We start from the raw sequence: 16,982 nt of genomic DNA, 5'->3' as shown, positions 1-16,982 counted from the left end.
CAATATACATATTGTTTTATCCGATTTCAAAAAACAACAGCAAGTTATGTATATGTTGATGTGTACACAGAGAAAGATCTACTAATAATAGCAAAGTAAAATTAGAAGGTGAATAGAAAAAAATATTAGAGAAAAGCTTTACAACCTGGGAGTCAGGGAGGGAAACAGATGGATTTCACTACATTAAGTTCTTCTATTTAGCAAAATATGCCAGACAAGGTTAACAATGATAGAATGGAGGAGAAACTGTAATATCTTGTCATTGTAAGAGGTTAATATCTAGAAAATTCAAAGAGCTCTTGCAGATTAACAAGGAAAAGGCAGAAAACCCTAAAGGAAAATGAGTGAACCATGACGAGACAATTCACCTAACAGAAGCAGGTGTCAAACAATTATATGAAGGGATGATCAAACGGCTAGTAATTACAGAAACAAAAAGAAATACAAACTAAAACTACAATGAGTTACTACTTTAGACCCATCAGATTGGCAAAAATTAAAAAGTGTGATGCTACCCAGTGTTGGCAAAGGATGTGGGGTGATGAAAATTCTTGACCACAAGGGAAGAGGAGAGACTATAAACTGGCATATCTGTTCCAGAAAGCAAAATGTTTGTATTTACATGAAATAAAAATACACCATTTGACCCTGTATAATGCCCCACACCTGGGTATGTGTCACAGAGGAAATCTTAAGTCCACGCTGTTTATTGTGACAGAGTTGGTGGCAGCCCAGGTGTCCCTCATTGGGGAAATAAACTTAAGTTGAATGTGGTGTTTGTTTACTATGGAATAATATCACTCAGGAACATACAGAGACCTCAACAAGTATTGAGCAAAAAAAAGACTTATAGCACGATATCACTCTGAAAATTAAAAACTCATACTAAAAAAATGTGCTATTTTCCAGATACTTGCATAATCTAGAACATATAACAAACTCATTAAATAGTAAGTGCAGGAGAGGAAAATGAGAGTAGAGATGGGGGAAGGGAGAAATTAAAAATAAAACAAGACTGTGGGCTTGAACTAAACATAAGTTTCTGTGAACAGAAGATTCTTTATCTTATAGATAAAAATATTTACATGGGTACTTTGCAGGTGTTGAAGTTGGGCAGGGGGAAAAAAACTTCAGCTAATTTTTACTCTTCTGCTTTTTTTTTGCTTTTTTTTACAATCAATGTACATTACTTGGATAATTAAAAATAAAAATGTTGCAGCAGAGTAATTAGGAATATTAGGGAAATGTTCATAATATATTACTAGGTACAGTGTGATTATACTTTTCATTTTTTAATAAAAGCTTTATTGAGATGTAATTCACATACTACAAAATCCACCTTCTTTCGTGTACAATTCAGCAGTTTTTAGTTTGTTACAGAGTTGTGCAACTATCACATATCTAATTCTAGAACATGTCATCATTCCAAAAAGAAACCCCTATACATTAGCAGTCACTCCCCATCCCCCTCTCCCACCCCCAGAGCCTGCCACCACTAAGCTATTTTCTGTCTCTCTAGATTTGCCTGTTCTGAACGTTTCATGCAAATGAAATCACACAGCATGTGGCCTATGTGTCTGGCTTCTTCCCCTTAGCATAACATTTCCTTCCTTGCTCCCTTCCCTTCCCCTTCCCCTTCCTTCCTTCCTTGGCATAACATTTTCAAAGTTCATCCATGTTTTAACATGTAACATACTTTGTTCCTGTTTATTGCCAAATAATATTCCAATGAATGTACCACTTTTTGTTTACCCATTCATCAGCTGATGGACATATTTGGATTGTTTTCTTTTCGGTAGTTATGAATAACGCCGCTATGAACCTTCATTTACAGGTGTTTTGGTGCGGGTATATGTTTTCAATTATCTTGAGTATAGTGATTCCACTTTTTAAATAAAATATGCATAAGGGGAAAAACTGAATATATACACCAAAATGTTAACAGGAATTATTTCTGGATAGTGGGGCAATCGGTCATTACATTTTTTTTCTTCTTTGTGCTTTCTTATTTATTTTCAAAAATAAAAATTGGGTATTTTTAAATCAGAAAAAAATACATTGTTTTTTAAAAAAAAGTACAAAACCTCAGGGTGAGCCCCCAACCCAGGGTCTCCGGCACTGGCTAGGCAGGGGTGCCCCACCCTGCAGCTTCAAGCGTTACACCTCGGCCTGGCCATGAAGTGGCTTCTGTGGCCTACAAAGTGGCCCTTGTTGATATTCCCGTCAGCTCGCGGGCCATGCCAAATGACCCATATTCACTTGCCAAAAGTCAGACACCGGCGGAGGGTGCCCTTCAGCTCTGCTCTTTCTCTCTACTGCCTTACCCCAGTATCACGTCCATCGTTTCCATTCTAAGGGTTTTATATTTTAAAACTATTTTTTTAAAGAACTGATATTAAAGCGCTCACCGCCACCCCCAGCTCTTTCTTCAGAAGCGTGGAGACACCGCAGCGTCACTGCCCTGAAAAGCACGCACAGCGCGAGGATCGGTTCCCCTGGGCACCGAGGAAACCCTGCGGGGCTGGGCCCGGGCGGCGCCCCGCGCGGCGGGCACCCCCCTCCCCCCCGCCCCCCCTCCCCCCCCGCGGGCGGCGCGGACCTTCCCCGCGCTCCGGAAGCGGGGGGTTGACTCACATCCAGCTGACTGTGAATCAGAACATGGGACACCAGCTGCCTCTCCCGGGAGAGAAGGTGCTGGGAGCGCAGGCCCGCGCCCCCCGGGGACTGCGCGAGGGAGACGGGCCCGCGGCGGGCGGGGCGGTGAACAGCAGACGGTCCGGGCCGCCCCGCGCCCCGCCGCGTCCCCACCGCGCGCGCCCGGGAGGGTGGGGCCGCCCGCACCGCCGCGGCCGGGCCCCTAAAAATAAAAAAATTAAAAAGTGACTATTTCTTACCCTCATTTCTTGGTTTTTAACCTAAAGTGCGGAACTAGCTTTTAAGATTACAGTGTAATTATGATAATTCTGTAAAGCCCACAGGTGCCGGGGGACCCGGCCTCGTCGGCAGAGGCCGAGCCCCTGCGGGCGCGGGGGGCGCCCAGCCCCCTCTGCCCGCCAACCCGCCCGGAGGCCCGCCCGGGCCCTGCCCCGAGGAAACGCCCCGCGGCGGCCCTTCGCTCCCGGCCGCGGGCGCGGGGTCCGCCGAAGCCGGACGAGGCCGGCTGGGGCCGCGCGGGGCAGGCGTCCGACCTTTTCGGCAGAAGGAGGCTCTGGACGGCGTTGGCTGGGGCCCGGCGGTCGGAAGACCGGGTCTGGAAAATGCAGCGTCTCCCACAGAATGAGCGGAGCTCGGGATCCCTGTCCCGGACTCTGCCTCTCGAGGAATACAGCCGCTGCAGCCAGGACTGGGAAATCGATAGAATGTTTAATGCCCTGGCTTTGTCGTTGGCGTGCTTTGCGGGAGCGTAGGATGAAAAGGCATCCTGGCCGGGGCAGGCCTGCTCCGAATGTGGCCGGCCACCCCCACCAATGTCCCCAAGGCAGGCGGGGGCCCCAGGGCCACCCCCAGCAGGTCACCCCGACCCGGTCACCCCCAGCTGCCCGGGAGTTTCCGGGGGTCGCATCCGAGTGCAGCCCACGCAGCCCTGCGGGTCCTGCCCGGGTTCTGGGGATGTTCCCTGTGCAGAAAGGGGGGCACCGCCTAGGCGTCCAACCCGCGCTGGCCAGCGCGCCTCACCCCGGACTCCGCGCCCCCGGGCTCCCTGCCCAGGACAGCTTCCTGCCAGCCCAAAAGCCCAGAATGCCATCCAGACTCAAAAGCTGCCCCTCTAAATCTCTCTCCCCACCTCCGAGAACACACTACCCCTCCAGACGCTAACACCCCCAACCCCTGATACACTAGCACATGCAAGTGCCCCTCCTTTTCCCATAGATGGGATGACCTTACCATCCAAACCAAGACTTTTTAAGAGGCAAAGGAATGATATTAGTAATTACACCTGTCTGGGGTAAGCCAGGATGCTAGTATATTGTGTCACCTTGGGGGGGGGGGGCAATTTATCTAAATTCAGAAAACATTCTTTAGTCCTTGAACTCATCCAGTGAAAGAGGGAGGGAGGGCAGGAGGGAGGGAGGAAGGGAGGGAGGGAAGCAGGTGGGTGTATTTCACAAAGAAAATAAAGCCAATTCAGCACTACATTTTGAAAAATATCCTATTTTATTAGGAATACTTAGAACTAGTTAGTGTATTTTGCCCCACTTTTGTTAGGTACTTGGAGATCTATTTGTAAACGCTGCAACAATTTCTGTGGACATCAGCAAAGTGGGTTAGTACAGGTTGCATGGGATGTGGAACTAGCCTCGCTGTGCCAGCTGACCTGACAATGGTATTTCTTCTCAAGGGATCCTCTCTGTGTATTACCTTTATATATATATAGTTATTACTTACATTTATACAGATTTTGAAAAAATATAGAGAATTTTTTTACAATAGCATTCTAGCTGCCTAGCTGTGTGTAGTCAGCAATAGCCAAACAATTTTGTTTTTAAATCCTCACCGGAGGAGATTTTTTTCATTGCCTTTCAGAGAGAGTGGAAGGGAGAGAGATGCAGCGAGAGAGAGAAACATCAATGTGAGGAAGACACATCTATTGGTTGCCTCCTGCACTCACCCCAGCCGGGGCCAGGATCGAGCCAGCAACCTAGGTGCATGTCGTTGGCTGGAATGGAACCCAGGACCCTTCAGTCTGTGGGCCGATGCTCTAATCACTGAGCCAAACTGGCCAGGACCGAACAATTTTTTTAACAAAATCATGGCACGTACTATGTGCATACACGGTGCATTCTAAGAACTTTCCATGTATTCACTCATTTAATCCTCCTAACAACCCTATGAAGTGAGTATAGTGTTACCATTCCCATTTTACAGGTAGGGAACCTAAGGCAAAGGAAGGTGAAGAAAATTGCCCAAAATCTTACCTCTAAAAATTGCACAGATGGGATTGCCACCCAGGATTAGAACTTAGACAGTCTACTGCGAGGGCCCATGCACCAAAGCACTAAACTATGCTGACTAACCAGGCTGTGAACACTTCCTAAGGACGCAGATGTGTGAACTGCCTTAATTAAACTCATTTGCTAAAGTACTTAAGGATGTGTTTTACTGCTGTCCACAGCTCTTTAATAAATGTTGCCATCAGCCATCCCAGAATAAAGCTGCTACTAGGATTCACCCCAGTGGCCGCATAAGGCCTTTAGCAGTGTCACCCAGTCTTCTTTTCCTCTAACCCTCAGCTTCCACTAAACTAAAACTCCAGTTTACACTTTCCTGCCTCAGCATTTTCCCTGTGCTTTTCCCTCCACCTAGAATGCCTTCCAAACCAACTCTTGGCATTTGATTTCTTTTCTTGAAACCCTATCTACTTTCAAGGCCCAGATCAAACTGGCATTCTATTGTCACACAAGACAGAAACTCTCCCTCCAGTCTGAAATCCTACAGCCTTTATTAACAGCACCACTCACATGCCTACATATCGTCCCACTCAGTCAGCAATTTCCCCCACAGCATTTAGCACAGCACATTTTCACATAAATAGTTCCCAGTGAATGTATGGCCCCACATTGTTTGCCTTCATCCATCATCTCTTTTAAATATTTCAAAGAAAAATTATGTATTATTATTTCAAAAAGAAACGATTCCTCCTTCTGAAAGAACCATGATTTCATTCAGGTATCTGTTCATCTTCAGCTCTGGAAGTAGACCCTGATTGGTCTGATTCAGTATAACCCAACAGAAATATAAAGGGGAGTTGCATGTGTAAATTTAAATTTTCTAGCAACCACATTTGAAAAGTAAAAAGAAACAGTGAAAATTAATTTTAGTAATACATTTTATTCGACTAAATATACCCAAAAGTTTATCATTTCAACGTGCAATCAATGTGAAGAACATTAAAGAGATATTTTACTTGTCTGTGTGAGAGGAAGGGAAAGAGAGAAGTTTCTGGAGTCTAGCGAGTATTTTACACTTAGAACGTATCTTAATTCAAACTAGATACCTTTCAAGTGCCCAGTGGCCACATGTGGCTAGTAGTTTCTATGCTGGACAAAGTAGGTCTGAGCCCATCAACATGACATTCCCATGGCCACCAACATTGGTCCAGGAGTGGTAGGCTGGAAACCGAAGTTGGGCTGATCAGACTGAAGCGGAGGAGTTATAGTCCCTGTTTGGGAGAGGTGTCCACCTACGAGTAATGACAGGGAAGCCTGTGGCTCTGATTGCCTGGCAGCCTTAGGAATCATCTTGGAATCATGAGGGGGAATTTGCAGGATTGGGGTTAGAATGACACCTACATTGGGGGTGCAGGGCTGGGTGGAAAAGGTGAAGGGATTAAGCAAAAAAAAAGTAAAAACAAGTCATAGATACAACAGTATGGTGATTACCAGAGGGAAAGGGGGGGGGGAATAGAAGAGCATATGGGGGGATAAACGGTGATGGAAGGAGACTTAATTTGGGGTGGTGAATACACAATACAATATACAGATGATGTGTTATAGAATTTATACCCAAAACCTGTAAAATTTTATTAATGAAATAAAAAAGGGAAGAAAAAAAAAAAGAATGACACCACCATTGAGGATGGCAGGGATGTGGAGACAGAAAAATCCTATGTCCTTGGAGACATCCCTGAAGCATTGATCACTCAGGGCCTGGAGCTCACCCTCCTGTGGTTATGAAAGAGAATAAATTTCCCTTTTGTTTAAGCCAGACTGAGTCAGAGTTTTCTGTAGAATCCAAGAACATCCCAGCACCAGAGCCAACCCTTGAATCCATGTCTGCAGCCTTCTGTAGGCCCAGACTTCTCCATCAGGTGCCTCTCAAGATGGTAGCTCATTCTTTCAGATCCCACTTAGATTCTTTCAGTGGCCTGGTGGTTCCAACTGCCAGTGGATTAGAAATGAAAATCCCCAAAGATGCTGGTGCTTTTGAAGGCCTCACTCAACAGGTGGCTCAGTGCAGGTGCAGTCATCATCTGAGGGCACAGAAGTCCCTTCTTAGGACAGCCGCTGCGCACCACACTCTCAAGCTAGCCAGTGCCTGCTCCGTCTGCCAGGGCAGGCATTTGTCACAGCCCTTCATCACCTCTTCTGGAATCCACCGACCTTGGGGCCAGTCCAAAGCTGGACAAGCAAGAGCCCTTTGCCAGGAGGCAGCTCAGGAAGCCACACTTTCCACTGTGATATGGCAGCTTTTTCTGGCAGGTGCTAAAGATAGGATTAGGTATCCTAGGCCAACTGCTGGTACGAGGAATTTGGCAGAAAGGTTGGCAAAAGCACTGACAACTACAGGGCCATAAACTGAAGAGAAGCAGCAACAAAGAAAATGGACTGAAAAAAAATGCAACCATGGGAGTGAGAGAAATAGCTGACGAGCCCAGGTCAGGACGCAGTGCTTGCAGGCTGTGTGTGAGCAAACCTGCTGAGCCAAACAGGCCTTCCTGTTCGCTTACAACGCATAGGCCTTACAGCCCCAGAACTAGAAGGGAGAGCAGAGCCACAGACACCCAAGCCTCCCTCCCATCGGTCTTGGAGAATATGCACTGGGCACCAGTTGGTGGAGATCTGGCAACGCGGGATAGTGAGATGAACGGGGCTTCAGGACTAGAAATCTGCCACACGGTGCTGGTGCACTGGCAGGCAAGTCACAAGGTCTCCTTGAGGCTCAGTCCCTAAAATGAGCATTATTATATCCATCTCACAGCTTTGCGAGGCCTCTGTTCTAAAATGCATGTGAACCCCTTGTAAGCTATAAGTGCTATAAATGTTCACTATTATGATTTCTTTTATGAGAAAAAAATACCCCTGGTGGGTTTTTCATACCAAGAAGCTACTACCTACTTATTACGGTTCTTCTGAAGAAGAAATGACAAAGATAGAGTTTTTAATAAAATTATGTGCTCTTACAGGATTTATTCCTATTACCTCACTTTCTCTGTGCCTCTGGTTCCTGGATTACAAAAAGGATGCCTCAGATTCCTGTCCTGCACACTGCGGGGGACTGGAGGGATGGCCAGATGAAGCTGCAGATCCAAAAGGTTTACTAAGATTTAGAGTTTATACATCAGGGGTGTCACCCCCAAAACATTTATAGCATCTAATTGCAAAAGAACTTGCCAGGGTGTGGGATCAAAGTCCTGTTTTATCAAACATTGCAAACATTGGAAAGTACAGAAAATAATATGACACCCGTATTACCATCTGTTAAATCTGGATGATAGTCACATGGGTGTCATTTTATTTTCTTTACTTTTTAATGTTTGAAATATTTCCTAACACAATTTTTAAGATAATTTTTAAGAAGACCTAAGTCAAGTTCCACATCTTCTCTTGGATACATTTTTTTTATCTCCCAACCCTTTGTATACTCTTTCCCCAAAATTGAATTGGATACTGTTTATTTGTATCTCTGTGACACTCTGAAGTGACTTCTGTAAAATTGCTTATCACACTTCATTATAACTTCTCATTACCCAGGTTTTGAGGTTTTTGGGGGCAGGAATCAGGCCCTTCATCTCTGTCTCCTTATCAAGCTTCACATGTCACATTGTAGGGCTTGATAAATGTCTCAAAATCTAAGTAAGTAAATTAATATGAATGAAATACTGTTCTCTCACAGCGTGGTGATGGCAGGGGTGGGGGTAGGGTAGAGGTGGAAGAGGGCATAGAGGGGATAAATGGTGATGGAAAAAATTTAATTAATTAATTAATTAAATATAAAATGTAAAAAAAAAGAAAGACTGGTGTCTCTCTAAGCCTTCACCAACAACCAGAATCTTCTCTCCTCCCCAAGGCTTTCTCCTCTCCCTTTCTCTTGTATTAGACATAAATCCTTCTGAATGTTGTAACTCTATGTGTCTAAGAAAAATCTGATAGTCACATATCAGAGAAGAACTGTGCTTTGATTAAAATTGATTTACATATTGCTATAGACTGAATATTTGTGTCTCCCCAAAATGCATATGCTAAAACTTAATCCCCAGTGGGAAGGTATTTGGGAAGTGATTAGGTCATGAGAAAATAGCCAATGAATGGTATTAATGCCCTTATAAAAGAGACCCCAGAGAGCTCCTTTGCCATGTGGGGCCACAGTGACATGAGAGCTGTCTACACAGGGAAGAGGACTTGCACTAGACACCAAATCAGCCAGCATCTTGATCTTGGAATTCCCAGCCTACAGAACTGTGATGAATAAGTGCTGTTTATAAGCCATCCAGGCTATGGTATTCTATTATAGCAATTTGAATGGCCTGAGACACTATACTAAAAATGCAGAAGAAAAGACAAATTCAATTAGAACATCACTCTTTCTCTAGATATTTAAGACTGTAAACACATATTTGAAAAATACGGCAACTTTTTAACAGTGATAATCCAACAAATCAGTCCCATTGCATGTCTCCACATTGCTTTGTGCATGGGAACAAATCCTTTCGATAAGATTCCTGTCTTTTTTCTTATTATAGTCATGATATTCCATCAGTATGACTGAAATAAGATAGTAGAGTCTATCTATCACCATCCTATGGAGTATTGAGCTTTAGATCACCTACGTTGCTCTTTCTAACACAAATTTAACTGAATACAGTACTTGTGCTCAGTTTCACTATAAACAAAAGCAATTGCCTTTAAGGTTAAAATTAATAATGCTAAAAGCTCCACAATTAGTCATTGCACACTTCCTGAAGTTTCCCTACTTTCTAGTTAACCAATCTATTCCAAGTGATATTATCCAGGACCAAAGCTGGTATATCTGGTTACAGGTGCAATTGCTTTATTTGATGTCTTTGTTTACCTTTCCAGTCCCATCTGCAGCCTCTCCCTGGCCACACCCTACAAGGCAGCCCTGCTGAGTAAGTCATTCTCTCTCTGATTTCCTTGCCTTTACATGTATTAGTACTTTGGCCTAGATTAGAGTGTCTCTCCTCAACCCCCAAGTCTCAGGTCCATTGTCACCTCCTCTGGGGAACTTCTCTGGGCCCTCCTTGTTCTATCAGTCATTGTACATGCCTCTATTTCAATACTCACCTCTTTGCTGGAACGATCTGCTCCCCTGTCTTGTCTCCACGCATTCCTGGAAAGCCACTGCTGGTCTGAAACTACAATCTATTCACCTTTGTAGCTCTAACGCCAAGTATGGCACCAGACACTGAATCAATGGTTAGTGAGCGAATAGCTGAGGCTGAACAAATGAACAAAATGAACGTATATGACACAGCAAAGCTGTACTTAGAATCATTTGCTCATATGTCATCAGGGAACTTACAGCGAAATGGTTAAGTAAAACACACAGATACACAAAGAAAATGGACTCACTCAAGGATCCATTTAAGCGGAACAGGAGACTGGGTTATGCGCGCTGCACAGAGCTGGGCTCCTCGCTGGGGTCCTGGCCCTGCTCCGTCCCAGCACTGCGCGCCTGTGGGGTCCGGAGGCAGCTCAGTTCAAAGGCAGGCATTTCCACTGCGATGAAGGACTTCCTTGGCTGAAAGCCTGCTTTCTCATCATGCCTCGTCTGACTCCTGCTGCTCTGTTCCCAAACTGCTCTGTTTCCACAAGTTTTCCAGGGATTATAAACCAGTGTGTATATTAGGGTGAGCAGAGGGGAAAACAGTAACACCCAGGGAGCCAGAAAAAAAGGGGCTGGTTACGTAATGAGGAGATTAACTACAACTAGGATTCCGCTGGAGCCCACAGAATTCAACCACCCGCTTCCAAACAGTAACACAACTAGGAGAGTGGCCTAATTTTCCCTTTACAGGTATGAGTCCTTTCAAATCATCCTAGTCTCTGTGGCAGCATTCTTAGTTTATAAAGATTATTATAGCTAAAAACATATTTATCGAACTATTGTCCTCGACATGCACACAAACTAACTGGGAAACTTGTAACAGTGCAAAATGACTGGGAAATAACCTCTTGGGAAATGACTTTTGAAGACTGGCAGGGTTCAGGGCCTGCAGAGGCTTGGGAGTGTGTAGAACTGGCCCTGAGGCATGCTTTGTGACTGTGAGCAAGCTGCTAGGTTTCTGAGTCTGATCTCCAAGAAATGATTTGCTAACCGGTCATCACATTCAGGCAATGGTTCTCAAAATGTGGCCCAGGGACCAGTAGAATGTTCATCGCTTTGAAATTCATAAAATGCAAATTATCCAGCCTCACTCAAACCAACAGAATCAAACTCTGAGGCCCAGCCCCAGGCGGTTTTTCTCAGTGGTTAGAGCATGGGCCCGCGGACTGAAGGGTCCCAGGTTCAATTTCAGCCAAGGACATGTCACACCTCGGTTGCAGGCTTAATTCCCAGCCCAGGTCATGTGCAGCGGAAGGCAAACAATGGATGTGTCTCTCTCACATGGATGTTCCTCTCTCTTTCTCCCTTCCACTCTCTCTGAAAAGTAATGGAAAAAATACCCTTGGGTAAGAAAAGAAAAAAAAGAAACTCTGAGGCCCATCAATCTGTTTTCCCCTGACCTCCAAGTATTGAGTATGTATCTTGAGGTATGAGAACTGCTGCTCTAAAATGCTGGGGTCTCCTGCAGGAGCTGCCAAATAAAAGCCCTGAGCCAGATCACAGTCATCCTAGCTTGCATGGAATTTGGAATCAGACACCCCCAGTTAGCCTGTGGTATTCACAGCCACTTTTGACCTCAGTGCACAATCCTTGGCAATCTAAACACTGCTAGTCCCACCCCTTTTCCACCTCTGCTCAGCCTCCCCTCACTCAATCACTCACTCGTTCACTCATCTTCCAATTTACCCTCATTCCACTGACTAAGCAATTTCCAGATAAAATGTGTAACAGACCAAATCAACGCAAACTGTAGCATTACCTGTGCACTTTGTATCCTGCTCTCTTACACAACCTCAAATTGCTATGAAGCGGGCTGAGCACAGAGAAATCAGACTCCAACCTGCAAGCCGAGAACAGGCTGGGGACACCTCTGGAAGCCCCCTCTCCGCAATCCCTGGAGGGCCTGCTTGGAGGATATGTTATCCTGGCTCCCTTGAAGTAATAGGAAATCAAATTATACAAAGCAATCATAGTTTATACATTAAAATAGCTTGTGGAAATATTGCTGTGTGTTACATTGATACAGTACTTTAAAATATTTTTTGTGTTTTATTTCACTATTTTATCCTGAGGTTGATGCTATGAAATAGGTTTTTAAAAGTCAGAAGTTATCATGACTTTAAAAGTTTGAAAAATGTTTGGGTGAGGTTCGTGATTCTGCAGGCTCAGCTGTGAGGGGCTGCATTAGGTCAGATGGTTGTTGCTGAAGCCCTTCAGGACCAATCCCCACGTGGAAGTTGGCGAACTTATGACATAATATATTTATTTCTGTTTAAGTCCATCTTCCACAAATACCATTTAATCACGAACAATCCCCCTCTCCAATAAATTATAATAAACTGCTTCAATAGCCCCCAAATAAAGTACAAGACCCTAGCATGCTAAGGTTGCCATGGTTTTACCCCCACCTTCACTTATTTATTATTTCCACAGCCTTTGAGCTCTACTCTCCACCAGGCACTTAGGGATCCAAGGGATTTCATCCAAGGATGAAAAATGCAAGTATGGTCTTGCCCTCATAAAACTTACATTCTAGCTTAACTCTCCTTTCAACCTTATTTCCCACAAATATCTGTAAAATTCTTCCCTCAAGCCAGACCCCATGTGGACTATGACTTCCACTTTCCTGCCTCCCTGGGGGTGCTAAGGCCTGTCCCTCCACTTGAAGGCTCCCTATTCTCTTTTCAGTGCAGTGAACTCCTAGGCATCCTTCAAAACCTCACTCAAAGAAACATCACTTTTCCACAAAATGTTATAATTACTGGCATGTGCTTCAAAATACTTCTGTAGGAGAAGGGGTAAGTAGGTGGTCACGAGGTGAAAGAAGACTGGTGCCACAGGTTAACAGTTGCATCTGATGGATCAGTACATGGGAATTTAGGGGAGGGGAAAGAATTAGATTATTTTCCCATTCCTTCTACTTTTGCATGTTTGAACTTTCCATAATAAAAAGTTAAAAATATATGTATATAAGTAAATAAATATTTTTAAATAAAATATTTTAAAATAAGTTATATATAATAATAATAATAATAATAATAATAATAATAATAATAAACATTTTGGACCAGCACAGAGAATGGAGCAAATGACTCTTACTGGAAATGCTGAGAAAGATATATATATGTATATAATCTCTATGCTGGTCCAAAATGTTTTGTTGTTTGTTATTTTATATGTCTATCTTCCCTTTAGATTGTCAACTTCTTTTTTGTTTTGTTTTGCTTTGTTTCTTTATTTTGTTGTTTGTGGGGGGGGTTACTTTATTTTAGACTGTCAACTTCTTGAATTCAGATCCTTTTGTTCTGTCTTATTTACCTATATATCTTGGGGCCTAGCACATTCTCCACTCAGTGAGCAAATGCAAAATTGTCCTTAAATACAGGACAATTTATACACACACACTTTGAATAATTATAAAGGCAAGTGTTTATTAAAATACATTTCATTTTGGCCCGACCTATGTTGCTCAGCAGTTGAACATCGGCCTATGATCCAGGAGATCACGGTTCGATTCCCAGTCAGGGCACATGCCCGGGTTGTGGGCTCGATCCCCAGTAGGGGGTGTGCAGGAGGCAGCCGATCAATGACTCTCTCATCATTGATGTTTCTCTATCTCCCTCTCTCCCTCTCCTTTCCTGTCTCTGAAATCAATAAAGATATATTTAAAAAAAAAAAAAGAGTGACATTGTAAACTCCAGTGCAGTTTCATACTAGAGTCATAAACTCTTGAATCTGACAAAGGAATAAAAAGGAAAGTGGTCAAATGGCACATTCCTTGCCAAGTATCTGTTGAAGGACGACTTCAGGCTACACCACCTTACAACTAAGCTGGCATTTGCAAAAAAATTCAGCTGCTCTCTCAAGCTTCCCTACAGCAGTGCTACAGACCACCCTCCAGGAGAGTGTGTGCTTCTGCTGGTCAGAAAGCCCTTTCCTGTCTACAAGCCCCAAATGCAGGCTGGAGATGGAGTTGCATACCGGCTAATTTGATTATCCTCCTATTGACCAGCTTTACTCAAAATGCCCCGGCAAAACTAATAGTAAGCAATGCAGATTTATGTTAATGTGCATAGGGCTTCCTATTCTCAGTAGATTTATATGCAGGAATCCCACAGGCCTGGGGCAGGAATGCGTGAGCTTAAATGGCAGACATTCTTTAAATGTCTGTGGACCCTGTCCCTTCCCCACTCTCTTTCCTAATCTTCAAGCCACCCAGTGTCCTAGTTGCTAGACTTTCCCTCCTCCAATACTTTAGCCAAAGCAGTACAATAGAGTAACAATGCTTCTTATACTTGAATTGTGATAGGCAGTTAGACAGACATGTACAGAGCAAGGACAATGGCCAGGTACAAAAAGTCACCAGGATGGAAAGCCCTGGATGCCTAGCAAAGGATAATTGTAGGGTGGGACCTCACCCCCAGGGAGGCCTTTCCTCCCCTAGCATATCACTGGTCATGAGGTTTGGACCCCCTAACTTTTCTTCCCTAGAGCTAATATCTAGGCCTCAGTTGTATTTCAGCTCCAGGCCAAAAAGAGCAGCAAAACAACCCATTGCTGACCTCAGGACCAGCTGCATTGAATGATGGCCCCCACCCTGGTGCTGACCAATCAATCAGTGGACAGGACAACCCTGAAAGGACACACCTGGAAAACTGCTGAACATTATAATAAGATCTTTCCCTGGGACCTCCCCTAAGATCTCCATGCTTAAAACCATTAGGACTGAGGACCTAGGGCTCTCCCTCCAGGGGGCACACCCACCCTGTGCCTTTCCCTCTCCTTTTTTCACCCCACCCCCACCCCACCCCCGTCCCCCAGGCACTTTACAATTAGCTTCCTCACTCCAAAGCTCCAAGGGCCCTTCCTTTGCCCCTATAACTTGTTCCCTAAGTCCATTTCTTTTAGGAATTACTTTTCCACCTCTGTGACTTAGCAAGTAAATGTTCTCTTGCTGTTTGGGTCTTGGCTCTGAATTCTTTCCTAGCCAGAACCCAAGTATTGAGGTTGCTGAACCCAGGTCCAGTGACCCCCACAGGCCTAACACCCAGTGCTGCTTCCCACCGCCTACGACAGAATGTACATACAAATCATTTGAGATGTTGCTGAAATAAAGAACTGGATTCAGCAGGTCTTGGATGGAGTCTGAGATTGTCCCTTTCTAACAAATTCCCAGATGATACTCCTTGCTCCTGATCTACAGACCACACTTCGTGCAACAAAGCTCTGCTCAGCAGACTGTCTATAAAGGGACAGATAGTAAAATTTTAGGCTTGTGGGCAATAGGTTCTCTGTCCAACCACTTGATTCTGCCATTATAGCATAAAATTGGGTGGACAACATGTAACTAAATGGGTGTGGCTGTTTCTAAAAAGGGGACTGGCCAGGAGTGGGTCTGCCTCAGGCCAGCTGGTAGTGTGAGTACTTGACTCCGTTCAGGAAAGATTTCACAACATGAGTCCAGGTTATTTTTTTTTTAAATATATTTTTATTGATTTCAGAGAGAGAGGAGGGGAGAGGAAGAGAGAGATAGAAACATCAATGAGGAGAGTCATTGATCGCTGCCTCCTGCACGCCCCCTGCTGAGGATCAAGCCAGAAACCCGGGCATATGCTCTGACCGGGAATCAAACCGAGATCTCCTGGATCATAAGTTGATGCTCAACTACTGAGCCATGCCGGCTAGGTGAGTCAGGTTATTTTGAGAGTACGTTTATTAAAGCTGGCGACACAGAGGACACCCCACTGATAACAAAACGAGCCTAGCTGAGGCTGCTTTGGCTCACTAAGAAGTCGGAGAAAAGGGGGCCTTGGGGACAGGTTCAAGGGGTTCACCTGGGACAAGTTTATTTTCATGGTCCTCGGCATCTGCAGAGCTGTGGAGCTGGGCTCCGAGGGCAGGGCTGTGTGGTGCCTTGCATCTGTCGACCTCCTGAAGTCCCGTTTACCGTCTTCAGAAAGCAGGTTCAGCTCCTGGAGAAGCGGAAGGTGTGATTAGAACGGCAATGTTCCCAGGGAGAGTGAGAGAGCTTCGGAGCCCAGGCCGATGACATCAAACACAGTGATTTGTCTCTTGGCCCATCTGGAAAAAGAAAACAGTTCTAAGGAGGTTGGTGCCATTGTGCACAGTTTCTGTACCTTCAGTTCTCTCGTGTCAGAGGTCTTGTTCCTGTTCTGAAGGCTCATCAGGTTCTTTTTCCCTCTGGACGTAGAATTTAGATCTTCGATTTTGAAACCAAATTTGGATTCTTGACTCTGGAATCCCAACTTCCTTAGCAAGGTGCTCTCTGGAATCAATCCCAGGATATGGGTTGTTCTTAAATGCCGAGATGAGGGTGTGTAATTGGGAGGAAGTGTAGCTGATTCGCCGCCGCCTGCCTTCTCTGCTCGGAGTCTTCTCCACAGGCCGATCTTGGTCATAATCTTGGTCTCGGCTTGATTTTAAGTCCTCAGGTTCTGATCTTCTCTGGACTCTGTGCCTAGCTCTTCGATTCTGAAACCAAGTCTGGATTCTGGACTCTTCAATGTCCATTTCCAAAGCAAGCTTTTGCCTGGTATTGTAACCTGGGTAAGGTTCTTGGTTGAAGGCTTCGATGAGGATTTTCAATTGATCTTGTGTGAATTTGATGCGGGTGCGGCTTCGCCTAAGATTCATTGTGCTGGGAGAGCTGTCTTGAGCCATGTTGGAAGAGAGAAGTCTCAACCTTCAACCAGGAGTGGCTGAGGGTTTTTTAAGGCTGGGAGTTTAGGGGACATTTTAGGGAAGGATCTCAATAGAATATGCATCAGCTTTATGCAGCTACACCAAGATGAGATTTATTTCCTTCACTTCATCTGTCCTTGGGTGTGGTTAGCAAATGCTGCTAATTAGATTTCTGCTATCTATCTCCCTGACTGTGGTGATTTAAGCTATTCTCT

At 44.6% G+C, this 16,982-nt stretch overlaps 1 protein-coding gene across 1 annotated transcript; it reads right to left on the bottom strand.

Annotated features, from left to right (window-relative positions):
- Positions 1–16,218: 16,218 nt before the first annotated feature.
- On the bottom strand, positions 16,219–16,746 carry DUXA (double homeobox A; the record flags this gene model as incomplete). Its single annotated transcript, XM_081140618.1, has 1 exon — positions 16,219–16,746. The coding sequence occupies one exon, from the start codon at positions 16,744–16,746 to the stop codon at positions 16,219–16,221; it is 528 nt and encodes a 175-aa protein (XP_080996744.1).
- Between the last annotated feature and the right edge of the window lie 236 nt (positions 16,747–16,982).

This window comes from Miniopterus schreibersii (assembly GCF_964146895.1).
Source record: "Miniopterus schreibersii genome assembly, chromosome: 6".
Lineage (NCBI taxonomy): Eukaryota > Metazoa > Chordata > Mammalia > Chiroptera > Miniopteridae > Miniopterus > Miniopterus schreibersii.
The sequence above is the reverse complement of the archived record's forward strand: the minus strand, read 5'-3'. Positions and strand labels throughout refer to the sequence as shown.